This window comes from Triticum dicoccoides, chromosome 1A (assembly GCF_002162155.2).
Source record: "Triticum dicoccoides isolate Atlit2015 ecotype Zavitan chromosome 1A, WEW_v2.0, whole genome shotgun sequence".
NCBI classification, from domain to species: domain Eukaryota; kingdom Viridiplantae; phylum Streptophyta; class Magnoliopsida; order Poales; family Poaceae; genus Triticum; species Triticum dicoccoides.
In genome coordinates, this window is record NC_041380.1 from 543,826,682 (window position 1) to 543,841,211 (window position 14,530).

Consider the following 14,530-nt stretch of genomic DNA (forward strand, 5'->3'; position numbering starts at 1 on the left):
ACTGGATGAATTTTCGGAAGAAATCGACGATGCCCAAGGTACACGTTCTTCTTACAATTTGGCAAATGTACACTTTCAGTCTCATGTAAGCAGTGCGTGCATGCATTGTATCCCTTATTTGACAGTCCCGAAAGGTTACTAAGAGCAGGCCAATCGTTGATGGTTACGAAAAGCAACGCTCGTAGGTCAAATTCCTCTTGTTTGTGCTCATCCCACACACGGACACCACCCACAGCTGTAAAAGTTCATCAACTAATGGCCTTAGGTACACATCGATGTCGTTGCCGGGTTGCTTCGGACCTTCGATGAGCACTGGCATCATAATGAACTTCCGCTTCATGCACAACCAAGGAGGAAGGTTGTAGATGCATAGAGTCACGGGCCAGGTGCTATGGCTGGAGCTCTGCTCGCCAAAAGGATTCATGCCATCCGTACTTAGAGCAAATCTTATGTTCCTTGCGTCAGCTGCAAAATCTTTGAACCATCTGTCGATCTTTCTCCATTGCGTTCCATCTGCGGTGTGTCTCAACTCCCCGTCCGACTTACGGTCCTCTTTGTGCCATCGCAACAACTTGGCGTGCTCTTTGTTCCTGAACAGACGTTTCAACCGTGGTATTATAGGAGCATACCACATCACCTTGGCGGGAACCCTCTTCCTGGGTTTCTGGCCCTCAACATCGTCACCAGGGTCATCGCCTCTGATCTTATAACGCAATGCAGTGCATATCGGGCATTCATTCAAATTCTCGTATTCACCGCGGTAGAGGATGCAGTCGTTGATGCATGCATGTATCTTCAGAACCTCTAAACCTAGAGGGCAGACAACCTTCTTTGCTTCGTACGTACTGGCGGGCAACTCGTTATCCTTTGGAAACATATTCTTCAACATTTTCAGCAAGTTTTCAAATGCCGAGTCAGCTACACCTGCCTCTGCCTTCCATTTCAGCAAATCCAGTGTGCAGCCCAGCTTTTTCAGACCATCATCGCATCCGGGGTACAGCGCCTTTCTGTGATCCTCTAACATGCGATCCAAATTCTCCCTCTCCTTTTCAGTTTCGCAGCGTCTCCGTGCATCAGCAATGGTCCGACCAAGATCATCAACGGGATCATCACGTGCCTCTTCTTCACCTTCCCCTTCACCTTCAACATCCTCCATGAAAGTATCACCGAAATGAGCAAGATAGCTTTCATCGATGAAATCATCCCCTTCTTCATCTTCTTCCATTATAACCCCTCTTTCTCCATGCTTGGTCCAACAATTATAGCTTGGCATGAAACCGTGCCGAAGCAGATGCATGTGAACATCTCTTGAGGAAGAGTAACCCTTCTGATTCTTACAGATAACACATGGACAGATAACAAAACCCCCCTGCTTGTTCGCATTAGCCACTACGAGGAAATCTTTCAAACCCGTAGTGAACTCGCCGGAGAGTCGGTTACCGTACATCCATTGCCGATTCATCTGCATTATTATAATATAAAATATATAATTAACCATCATGCATTTGTTAAACTAACTAGCTACAAACAATATAAATTAAACAATGAACTGCACACATGCATATTTTATCAATGACACACATGCATGAAAGGTTCAAGTTGCTAACCGCGATCGAGAAGGAAAAAATAAATGAGGAACCTCAAGTGTGGCTCCAACACTTCATATCATGTTTGTTTCACCCTCTTAGGGCATTTCATCAAACACCTTGTGTGCATAAGAGGAACCAAAAGCAAACCTACACCCCCTTGTGAAGCTTGTGAAGAGAAGTGGCACCAAATGGCTAAGTGAGCGTGCTGAACTGGTATATATAGGGGAGGAGCTTTAGTCGCGGTTGGCCTGGCCAACCGCGACTAAAGGCCTTTGCGCACCTTTAGTCGCGGTTGGCCTGGCCAACCACGACTAAAGCCCCTCACGTGCACCAGCTGGCCACCGAGCGCCCTGGGCCCAGGCCTTTGGTCGCGGTTCGTCTGCCGAACCGCGACTAAAGACTTCATTAGTCGCGGTTCCTACAGTTTCGCGACTAATGGGGCTGGACGGAAGCCTCTTTTTCTACCAGTGATTATTTTCCTGCAATTTGATGTCAATCAATTTATTGAAGCTTGCCCTGCTGAAAGTTAGACCACAAAATATAGAGGATTACTTCTGTCAGTAAGATATCAGATTATTAAACTTATAAAGTTTTTTCTCTTATTATGTATCCATATATAGGTACCTGGTAAATTTAAGATTGGAGCTCAGAGGAAGCTGAGAAGTAGCAAACAAGTCAGCACATGTTGGTTTTGATGCATTGGTTGCTAATTTGATACGTATCAACATACAATTCCGTGTATATGTTTGCTATATCACACCGATGGCGCCATCGACGCCCGACGACAGTGACAATGGTCAAGAAATTTTTTGTGTAGTCGTCCCTTCATAGATTTATTCTATATGATAATATTGATCCACACTAGATTTATGCTGCAGAAATTTCTTGATCTAGATGGAATTAGTTAGGGGCAGCAATCTCTTGTTTTATCCTCACAAATTGATACCACAAATTAGGCATGACACGCTGATTCTATCATTTTGATTAAATTTGTCACAGATAGTGTTTGTTTTTGATTAGTTATGAAGAGTAAAAACAACATCTAGATTTTATGAGATAGTTGAATCAAGCAAAATCATTGAATATATTTGCTATATATAAGAAATATTAGTCTCATTACGGTCCCTTTGGTTACCACATACTTTTTTAGGAGTATAGCAAATCTTTGTTTCATAGTATTCCACCATTGATGTCCTCTAACGGAAGTTTTCTATGAGATCTTTAGCTCTCTTCCTGTACGAACATTGATTACTGAAGAATTAAGATATCAATATGTCTATCTAGACCTATATGATTTATTATTGGGACAAATATCGTAAGCATATTCACATGCTAATGTTACCTTATCTTGCCTGATTTGTTCTTTTCATTGTGAATGTCTGAATAATCAATTTATAGTGTTTGTAGTGTATTAGCATCTAAGATGGGATCAAATTAAATTAAATTAAAATCATTTTCACATTATCTTGTGCTATATTCCCTTACCAACTCGCCCATGCAGGTGGATTTCACAATGATCCGCATATTTGAGACAGGCATAGAAGCCCCTGTCTTCTTAGATGGACTATATGTATATATGCTCATAGTTAGTGTAATGTATTGTAATTATCCGCATATTTTTCACATTTATGCAAATTCAAGTCAATATTCAGGGATACATTGCACTGTTTTCTAACTTAAAAGGTGAACTGATCATATAACTGTTACTCTATTAAAGCATCTCCTGATATATGATATATGCTCTCAGGAGGTATATATAAATCCTCACATTTGTCGATTCAGTAATGTTAGTACTTCCATTTCTGTTATTTAGTTTTCCTTTGTGCGCTCATCTATGTATAATATCTAATTTTAACAAAATGCCATGCACGCCTGCAACAAATGTGTGCAACAATGCATTGAAAAAATTACAGCATGCTATTTATATCAGAGTATTTGACAAAAAACTACCACATTAGGGGTTACATTCCCACAGAACTACCACTTTCAAAAATATTACTGATAACTACCAAAAATTTCTAATTTTGTGACTAAAGACTACCACTTTTGAAAAATGGCCAGTTTAGACGATTTAAACACGTTTATAACATGCGGGGCCCATCCGTCTGAGCTGATGTAGTGGCAAAGTCAACTCCGTTTATTTTAACCATCATCGCTATGTTCTTCTATGTTGTTAAGCTATTTTGTTTCCAGAAATTTTCTCGACCATGCGACTTAGCGAGATTGTGAAGTAACCATAAGTTCTAGATCTACGGAAAAAGATTGTCGACAAAATGATGCATTAGATTTTTGTAGTTAACCAACGAGTATAGCTGGCATGCCATTTTATCATTCTGAAATCAAGAGGGTATATGCCCATCATGGTGATTGGCTAAAAGAAAAGTTTTTTTTCGCGAATACGCAAAGCTTGCGTATCTTTTTATTAATAGAAGGAAAAGAAATGAGTACAAAGAGGATACAACATATGGCACGAACGCAAACTTGCGTGGGCATGGTACCCAGAGCAGAAAAACAAGGGCCGGGCATCCCTTGGCTAAAAGAAAAGTTACCCTTCAACTTTAGATTTGTGGTTAGTTTTGATTAACACATAATAACATACATTTGTCTCTATATATTTTTAAATTCACTGCCATACTATTGCAAAAATGGACGAGCGCGGCAATGCGCGCCATCATGGTCTAGTTAGCTATAACTATCCCGTTGAAAACCCGTGCCACTACCGCGCCATGCAGTTTTGCTTGGGCTTGCATAAATATTTCAGCCACTACCGAAAATCACTGAAATTCAGTGATTTCAGTTTGCATTTAGGTTAAATGACTGAAATGTTTACTGAAAATTGTATCAAATATTGGGAAATCCTTTTTGAATTTCCTCACCAGGAGCCGGTGTTTACGAGGCATGCCTGGGCGCCCGGATTCCCCGAAGTACACCGCTACTGGGATCACACGCATGTTAGAGTATCTCCAGCTGCGCCCCCAACACCCCCCTCCCAGGTGATTTTTTAGTGCCGACGGGCGAAAATCGGCCCAGTCGAGTCCTTAGGAGTCCGTTTTTTGCCGGGTTGGGCCGAAATAACAGCCGGCGCACCCGAGCCGAACCCGGCGCGCTGGGGGGCATCCGGGGGCGCCGGCACAAGCGAAAAGGGGCGTGGGGCTGCTCCGTCGGCGAGAGGAGGGCCTTTTCCCGCCGTTTTTTCCTGCTTTCCCCCAGCTTCCCTCTCATTCTCTCCATTCCTCCCGCCAATCTTCTCCTCCCCTCCTAGTTGGTCGCCATGCCGCCGAAGAAGTACGTGGTCCCCCGCGCCGTGACGGGTGCGTCTGCCATCGTCGCCCTGCCGAAGCAGAGGAAGCCGAGTGCACCGCCGTCCAAGCCCCCGGGCATGTCCAACGCCGACTGGATGGCGGAAGTTCAGCGCCGGGAGGCTGTCACCACTGACTGGCGGAACAGGGCCAACGCCAAGAAGGCCCGGGACAGCGCGGCACTCGCGACTGCGACGGTGGCGGAGTAGGCGAAGTGCTCGGCCGAACAAGCCAAGGCGGCTCGCATGGGGATGATGAATCCGCCCGACGACCACGCCCCATACGCTCCCTGGAGCCAGGAAAGCGTCGGTACTCTGGCCAGCTTCTCGTTGTCGTCGCAACCCTGGGCTGCACGCCATCGCCGGGCTACGCCGACGGTGATGCGCACGGCGGGTTCAACCCTAACATCACCTTCCCCCATGGTCACCTGGCCCAGCGCACGCCCTTGCCCGCCTTCGCCGGCGTGCAGTACCCTCCGTACACCTACTCATCGCCGGCCTACGCATCCTCCCCGATGCCCCCTCTCCGCCGTGGCGTGTTGCCCTTCTCACAAGCCTCCACGTCACATCTCGGCGACACCGACGCCACCGAAGCCGACATCCACGACATCATCACGGCCGGCTCGGCCGCCGCCATCGCGTCCCCTGGGTTCACTGCCTAGGACGACACAATGGACCTCAACGGCGACATGGATGGCAAGCTCGATTACGGCGAGCTCAACTACGGCGAGGAGGAGCCAAAGGAGGAGGAGGAGGCTCCTGCTTCGGCGAGGAAACGGAAGAAGAAGAAGGGGGCGGCCAGGATCCACGAGCCACGCATCAAGTGGGCGTCCAAGGAGCAGGAGTGTCTCGCCGAAGCGTGGAAAGTCGTCTGCCTCGACCTGATCACCGGCACAGACCAGAGCATCGAGACGTATTGGGAGCGCATCAAGGCCGAGTGCGACGAGCGCAAGCTCGTCGACCCCTACTTCAAAGGCGTCTACATGCAGCGCGGGTTGAAGGCAATATCGAACCACTGAGGGCTCATCCAAACGGCGTGCAACAAATGGCATGTGATCGTCGAGGAGATCGCGACTCGCCCGAAGAGCGGCGCCAGCATTGAGGATCAGGTATGGCACGCCGGTCTCCATTTCTTTTCACCGTGCGCGCCCGCCAACTGTTTGTTCATCGGCGCAGCTGCTGCGGATGTTCGCCATGTATCACCAGGACAACAGCGACGAAGATTTCAAATACCTCCACGTCTTCAAGCGGATCGGGAAGTGCGAGAAGTGGGCGGATGTTCGACGCACCCTCGCCAAGGCCAAGGAGACCTACAAACCGGACGCGCCGACGTCGGGCGTGGGCGACTGGCGCCCCGAAGGCAACAAAGGGGCCAAGAAGGGGAAGCACGCCCACTCGGCCACCGCGCGCGTGCAGGAGTCCATTGAGCATTGCCTCGCCGATGCACATGCCCGGGCCGCCCTGCGTGAAGAGAAGACCGTGGCGCGGTGGTCGGCGTTGATGACGAACATCGCCGTCAAGCTCGACCTACTCCGGACCAACGTCGCCGCGAAGAAGAAGAACACCGACCTGGCTTTCTTGATGGGCCGGGCGGACATGCTCCAGAGCAACGACGAGCAGCTCAAGGCGTGGTACCTGGCGGAGCACAGCCTCATGATGAACCAGCCGCCGTCGACGGTGCCGCCAACTCCCACGCCCACGCCGACGATGCCGCCAAGCCCGAGCGATGATGCCCCCACGACGCCCAGCAGCACAGAAGCCGCGCCGACGCCGCCCAGCACAGAAGCAACTCCAACACCGCCAAACCCACGCACGCCGACTCCGCCGACGCCGGAGGCCGCCCCCGCCGTTTGGTGCGTTGCCCACGCGTCCTTTCTTTTTTTTGTACGCCGAACTTTTCATCTGATCGCCGAACTGTGCCAAGGTGATCGACGAATTGGGCCGCTGATCGCCGGACTTGTGGCGTTTTTTTATGAGCGGGAATGATCAAGTTAGAATTTGCTGCGACTTGGAGGGCGGCGCTTGGGGGCGTGGCTGGGAGTTAGGTCGCCCCCATGGCCTAGAAAGCGCCGGGCGGGCGCCCGAAATAGCGCCGGCCTATGCGCTGGGGGGCCGAATGAGTGAAGATGCTCCTACGTAGTAGACTCTTCGTGTGATCTTCGATGATTCTGTCCAGCCACGGAACAGAAACGGGTGCAAAGTCACCGCATGTCCAGTCCAGAGCACTTGTTACCTCGCTCAAGCACGATATGCTCCAAGTTCAAGATACTTGGTGCAACTTGCTCTAAAACACCGAGACTAACGTGCTTGGCTGCAGCAATTTGCCAATCGAATCAGTAATCATAGAGGTTGTTAAACGAGCTGTCTGCCGCGAGAATCGCGCAGGAAACAGTCAAAAGTCGACGATGTCAAGTTTTTAGGCGAAAAATCCACGATTTCAGTCAAGTTCGATCTGGGGCATCCCTGGCCATGAGCCCACCCTGTGAGCCCAGCTAAGGCGGTTGACTGACTTGCCTGCATGCAAGTCAACCCACGGCGCCCCCATGTCCATGTGATCTTCCCCAGCTGGGTAAGTGTGCTGCATATGCTTAAGTTCTTCTTATATAAAGCGAAAACTTGTCTTAGACGTATACATTATATTGTGTTCTAGTGTGTAGTCTTTGGCACAAGAGAAATGGCATCCCGGTGGCTGTTGTTGCTTCTTCTCGGAGTCGCCGGCTGTGGTGGCGGCGTTCTTCAAGTCCAAGGCCAGGTCGATAGCTTAGGTGAGCACATCGTGTATGCGCTTGCATGCATGGCCGCTGCCGCTAGCTGCACAGACATTGCTTCATCAATCACTCTCTGCCATTTTGCTTCATCAATCAGTCTCTGCCGTGTGCCCACATGTAGGTTTCATAAGCATAGACTGCGGTCTCCCGGGGGAGACGGGCTACGCGGACAACACCACCAAGCTCTGGTACACCCCGGACGCCGGCTACACTGATGCCGGCACCAACCGCAACATCTCCCCTGAGTACCAGGCAGGTAAGAGCTGGCGTAATGTCCGCAGCTTCCCTGATGGCGTGCGGAACTGCTACACGCTTCGGTCCCTCGTATTCGGGCTCAAGTATCTCATTCGGGCCATGTTCATGCACGGCAACTACGACGGCGTCAAGATGTGGCCCATTTTTGACATTCACATCGGCGTGAACTACTGGCAGACTGTGAACATAACAGACGGCGACATGCCTGTGATTGCCGAGATCATCACTGTCATCTCCGGCGAATCCGTCCAGGTGTGCCTCGTGAACACCGGTTCCGGGACGCCGTTCATCTCCAGCCTCGAGGTGAGGCCTCTGAAGAACAAGCTCTACCCGCAGTCGGACGCGTCCCAAGCACTGGTTCTCGTCGCGAGGGCCAACATTGGCTCCGATAAATCCATCAGGTAATTAGAATTGGATACATATATATGTCTACGTAACATATATGTGTGTTGATGGGTGTGGAACGGTTAATCTGCCCATGGATCAGGTACCCCGACGATCCACATGACCGTATATGGATCAAGTTGCCCACGGGGTATGGATGGTCGCCGATCTCAACGACCTACGAGGTGCAGAACGACGTCAATGACGTTTTCGAGGCACCATCCGCCGTGACACAAACCGGAGTAACGTCCATCAACTCCTCCAGACCCATCTTTTTCACCCAGGATGCACAACCCAATGGCAACGCCAAAGATCTAGTGCCCGGGTACGTAGAACTCTACTAAGTACTAACTATTCTTAGATATTTCACAAATTGCATATCCGTCATCCGTGGGATCCAAATCCATCTCCTTCCCATGTTTTCAACTCTCTGTATTTTATTGCGGAGGAGCGCATGCAGTTCACCAGTATCAGATCATCATCTCCATTTTCTGCTCGATGTAATTATTGTGAATGGGTTTATGCAGTTAACCTGATAATTAGACACTTGAAAATAGATCCAAAATGGAAGTATCCATAAAGAAAATTATATGCAGGTACGTTTTCATGATGTACATGGCAGAGCTGCAACTTCTTCCGAGCAACGCCCTCCGCCAGTTCTACATCAAGCTCAACGGCAAGCTCTGGAACACCAAAACTCTCGGCCTGAAGTACCTCGAGACGACTGTCATGTACAATGAAAAACCTGATTACGCCTCCCACCAATACATCTTCTCATTGGAGGCCACCACCAACTCCACGCTCCCGCCCATCGTTAACGCCCTTGAGATCTTCTCCGCCGTTCCGACCACTGGTATATCCACTGCAGCTCAGGAAGGTAAGCAATTATGCCTTTTTTATAGAAGAAAATGGGTTTCTTTTCCCCCGGTTTCATTTATTTAGAATAAACCAGACATCATCGCTCACACTACTCTGATCAAGACAGAGTCCGCGGTTATGGTTAGAATCATGTGGATGATTCATGAAGCTAGTATTTCAACATATTTATGTATATAGATCAAGGAAAAGAAATAGCACGCTACAACAAAATAGCGGCGGCCTCAGAATATGCTATTAGCGTGCTATATCGCGCTATAGCGTGCTATTAGCGAGACGTTGTACACTGATTTATTTAGCGAGAAAATTCTCAATACGCTATAGCGTGCTATTAGCAATGCTATATAGCGCGCTATTTTTTTCAGTGATATAGATCCCTGAGCCTAAATAGTTTATTTATGTGTTGCTACCGAGAAATGCTACAGTTTCTGCCATGACGACCATCAAGGACAAGTACCAAGTGAAAAAGAACTGGATGGGCGATCCTTGCGCACCCACGAATTACGCGTGGAAAGGATTGCATTGTAGCTATGCTGTTTCTACCCCACCAACTATCAAAGGCTTGTGAGTTATTTTGATTGATATATTTTTCAATTAAAACCGGTACCGCACTTTTTACGGGAACCGGTACTGTATTAATAGTAGCAGTGACCGGAATTATCTGAGCCTTTGTTGTATACACACAATGCAGGAATTTATCTTCCAGTGGTCTGAGTGGCAACATTTCATCTTCTTTTGCAAGCCTCAAAGGTTTACAGTACTTGTAAGTAGTATGTTGTTAGCCAACTATTTCACACATTGTATGCTAATTTGTTTGAGAAGTACAGTAATAAGTTATTTATCCGTGATCTCGCTAATTGTCAGGGATTTGTCACACAACAATCTGACGGGCTCCATTCCCGACGCCCTTTCACAATTGTCATTGCTCACACTTCTGTATGTAATTTGTGACATAGTTTATAAAAGTTTTCAAAACTCATTCAACACACAACATACTTTAGTTTGACATTGGAAACTACTTTGTTTCCTTCCAGAGATTTAACAGGAAATCAGCTCAGTGGGTCAATTCCTTCCGGACTTCTCAGAAGAACCCAAGATGAGTCCCTAACACTTAGGTTGGTACCTGGTACATTCTAGTAGAAGAATTTTCCAGTGAGATTCCTCAGATTTCATGTGATCTTTTTCTTCAAAAAGCACCATATATCTTATTTGATCAACATTAGCATTTACTCATCTTCTCTTCTGTTGCCAGATATGGTAATAATACAAATCTCTGCAGTAACGGCAACTCATGTCAGCTTGCAAAAAAGAAGAGCAACTCTATGGTTGCTGTCTATGTTGCAGTTCCTGTATTTTTGGTACTGATGGTTGTGCTTTTGTCTGTACTAATTTGCATGCGAAGGAGAAAGCAAGGTGAGAGGTCACTCCTAAACACATGACTTTGGACACACGAATTCAAGGTCAAGGGTTAACTAACACTGTTTGTGTGGTCGGTCTTTCAACTCTAAAGGAATAATAACCAATAGTGTAAGGCCGCAAAATGAGGTAATTAACAGGAATGGACACACCTCACTACGACTCGAGAATCGCCGATTCACGTACAGTGAATTAGAGGCTATCACGAATGGCTTCCAACGAGTGATCGGCCGAGGAGGGTTTGGGAAAGTCTATGATGGTTTCTTGGAGGATGGCACCCAGGTGGCTGTCAAACTGCTGTCTGAATCTTCCAACCAAGGGGTACAAGAATTCTTGGCAGAGGTGAGAACTAACAAAGATCTAGTCAAGTAAGTGCAATCGATGCTGCTAGATTCAATTTCATAATGCATGTATTGTTTCGTGTTCAGGCTCAGACCTTAGCGAAGATTCATCACAAGAATCTTGTGTCCCTGTTTGGCTACTGCAAGGAGAGGGAGTGCATGGCTCTTGTCTACGAGTACATGTCTGAAGGAGCCCTAGACAAACATCTTAGAGGCATGCAGATCACTCAAATAATTCAGACTTATCCTTCGGCAACATAAATATGAGAACATGTAGCAAAAATTCCAGTACATGTGATTCACCTCTTAGTTTTTGCATCGCAGGGAGAGACAACAACACAAGAACTTTAACCTGGAAACAAAGACTCCTTATCGCCATGGAATCCGCACAAGGTAAGGTTTAAATCAAGTTTTTATACATGTAATTGAATCATTATGTATAGAAGCACACACTACAAATGTGGTGGGGTTGAGAGCACGTGATGTGGATGTGCAGGGCTTGAGTATTTGCACAAGGGGTGCAATCCGCCCTTCATTCACAGGGACGTGAAGACATCCAACATTCTGCTGAATGCAAAGCTGGAGGCTAAAATCGGCGATTTTGGCCTGCTCAAGGCTTTCAATAACGACTGTGATACCCACGTGTCCACAGCCAGGGTGATTGGGACACCCGGTTACCTTGACCCTGAGTAAGTGCATCGTTCTAAATTCTTGTTGATTATGCTCTCAAAATCATCTTGCATGTTATTAATAGCTGAAGTAATATGCTTTGGTTGTCTCAAAAGTAGCATCACTCACCTAGGGTGATCAAATTCATAACATGCTCCCTTAAATTTGACAATTGACCTACAAACGAGTGATTGAAGCCTAAGAAAAAACATTTGATTTGTGCAAGAATCAGATTGTTTTCTTGGAATTCGCTTGAATCTAATTAAGATGTCTCAACCAAACCCATGTTGCATGATTGTTCTTGAAATTAGACCCACTAATGTGTTTCATACTTATCAGGTACAATGCTACGTTTCAGCTGACCAACAAGAGTGACGTGTTCAGCTTCGGTGTAGTGCTACTTGAGATAGTCACAGGGAAACCACCCCTCCTGAACGATCCAGAGCCGATGAGCATCATTCAGTGGACGCGTCAGCGCCTTGCCCGTGGCAATATTGAGGGTGTAGTGGATACACGCATGCACGGCGACCATGATGTCAATGGCGTATGGAAAGTCGCTGACACCGCACTCAAGTGCACTGCCCAGGCGGCGGAGCAGCGACCCTCAATGACCGAGGTGGTGGCATTGTTGCATGAGTGCCTTGAGCTTGAGGCCGCGCGTAACCACATGAATGCAGGGTTCTACACGGCTGGGAGTGGCGGTAACGTGGATGGCTACGGTGGGTATGCCACTGGCATGTTGACTAATGTGAGCCAAAGTAGCTCTGCATTTGAGATGGAACATTTGGGCAGAGTACCAACAATGTCTACAGGTCCAGCTGTGAGGTGAGAAGGGGATTGGGATACTGAATGGCCTCCACCTCCAATCCATAAGTTCTTTTCCGTTTTATCTCAAGGGAATTCAAGTCTTTTCGATGATTAGTTTTTTGTTGATTAATTTTCTCACATGTAATGTTTTTTGTTGGCTTTTGTACACATGTGAATGAGAACGAGATAACGCTTGATAAAAATGTGAGAAAGAAGCTCGTTTGTCCTTTTTCTTTTTTCAAAAGCGCTGTTTAGAATATGACTTTTAACGATGATGGTGATTCAATTTTTTTTTCTACGAGAGGAAGGTGAAGATTCTCTACTCGCTAGTCTGTATGACATCGTTCACAACAATACGGGGAAACTTTGTTCTTGCCACTCTAGTTTTTGCCCACTTTACTTATGTCATTGTAGAATTTGACATCTCACTTTTGCCTCACTTAGCTTTCGATAATATATCACAGATGTCATTCCCTAGCAAAAGCAATACTTTTTCATTTCACTTTTGCGATTCTTAGCTTTTGACAATGTATCACAATTGTCACTCTGGAAAATTTGACTTCTAAACAGGTGCGTCCCCAACTACTCCTATAGAGAAGTTCAAACGGACCTACTCCAAGCGCAACACCATAAAGAGAACTTTTGGCGTTTGGAAGATGAAGCGGCAAATCTTGCTCAATATAACTACTCGATTAAAACACAAAAGATGATTGTTACGGCTAATATGACACTACACAACTACGTCCGCCTCGATGACAAGGAGGATATCCACTTTCTTCGGTGTGAGAGGGATTCGGATTATGTTCCAACTATTCCAGATAGATATAAGAAGTACATTATTCCCCCAAATGCGTCGGATGCTTCAGTACGGGCGGAAAGTGCCCCCCACATGCATTTGTTTGGGCATGAACTAGCTACCGCCATTGCCCTTAGTTGGTGAAGTAATCATGTTCATGTCTTTAGATGTGTGACCATTTTGATTTGCAAACTTATATGCAAATGAAGCTTTTGTTGTATGACACACGGCAAAACTAGTTTTTCTTCTATATTATAACTCGTGTTAACTGAGAGTTTTGTTTTTGCTCTTTTCCAAAAAAATTGCTGCATATTTGGTGCTCCATGTCCCATAGAAAAGCTCACTGTACAGTAAAAATCGCAGCAATAGCTCCTGTGAAACAAAAAACTGTGATTTTTTTTTGAGATTTTGCCAACACTTTATTGATCACCGATAATGTTTAAGGGAATACAAGTTGGGTCATGAGGAGAAATAAGCCACACATGGCGACCCTAATCAAGTATAGCAGCGTGTTTGGCAAGATTATGTGCTTCAGTATTCGAAGCTCTACCTTCAAAAGTAACTAGGCAACTGAAAAAGAACTAGATCTAAATATAAACTCTTTTACAATAGCCTCGTGGGAGCCTCCTCGCCCCTTTGTAATATCCTCCACCACTGTCATGCAGTCACATGCAATAACGATCTTCAACAACGAGAGATCTTCAGCTAAAGCTAATGCCTCACGACATGCAAGCATCTCCAAAGTCGTCGGGTTTGTAGTTCCGGGAAGAACAAGTGATGAGGAACCCATGTAGCTTCCATCTCTATTTCTGCAGATCGCGGCGCAGTCACCAGTTTTGCATCAGTTGACAACCCATCATCAACATGTATTTTGCAAAAACCTTCAACTTGTTGCTTCCACAGCGGATCATTAGGTCGAACAGTTCTTCGAGGAGGTGAAGGGGGGTTGATCACCTTGACAGAATCAAGTTCACTGATGAAGCGTCCAATGAACAAATGAGTAGCCATTGGACTTTGAAATATATTTTCATGTATTTCCTTTCTTCTAGCGGTCCATATTGCCCATAAAGTCGCAGCAACCCTAACAAATTGCACATGGGATAATGAATCACGAAGGTCAAACAACCACCGCTTCACACTTGGGTCACTCATATCGATCAACTTCTTAGATAATTCCTCGTCCACGAGAGCCCAAACTCATCTGGCTGAAGTGCACTCGACAAGCGAGTGCTTCCATGAATCCAGAGCACCATAGAGCTAACAATTATCAGTGTTAGACATGTGTCGGTGGTGTCGGACATCCTCCCTGGGAAGTGAGTGCCTCGCAAGGC

At 46.6% G+C, this 14,530-nt stretch overlaps 1 protein-coding gene across 1 annotated transcript; it reads left to right on the top strand.

Moving 5' to 3' along the window:
* Nucleotides 1-7,551: 7,551 nt before the first annotated feature.
* Nucleotides 7,552-12,710, top strand: LOC119287608 (probable LRR receptor-like serine/threonine-protein kinase At1g05700). Its single transcript, XM_037567190.1, has 14 exons — nucleotides 7,552-7,652; nucleotides 7,777-8,311; nucleotides 8,398-8,619; nucleotides 8,891-9,171; nucleotides 9,596-9,734; nucleotides 9,862-9,933; nucleotides 10,035-10,106; nucleotides 10,205-10,285; nucleotides 10,423-10,583; nucleotides 10,681-10,928; nucleotides 11,015-11,141; nucleotides 11,252-11,320; nucleotides 11,424-11,616; nucleotides 11,936-12,710. The coding sequence occupies exons 1-14, from the start codon at nucleotides 7,562-7,564 to the stop codon at nucleotides 12,423-12,425; spliced, it is 2,781 nt and encodes a 926-aa protein (XP_037423087.1). The 5' UTR covers nucleotides 7,552-7,561; the 3' UTR covers nucleotides 12,426-12,710.
* Nucleotides 12,711-14,530: the final 1,820 nt, after the last annotated feature.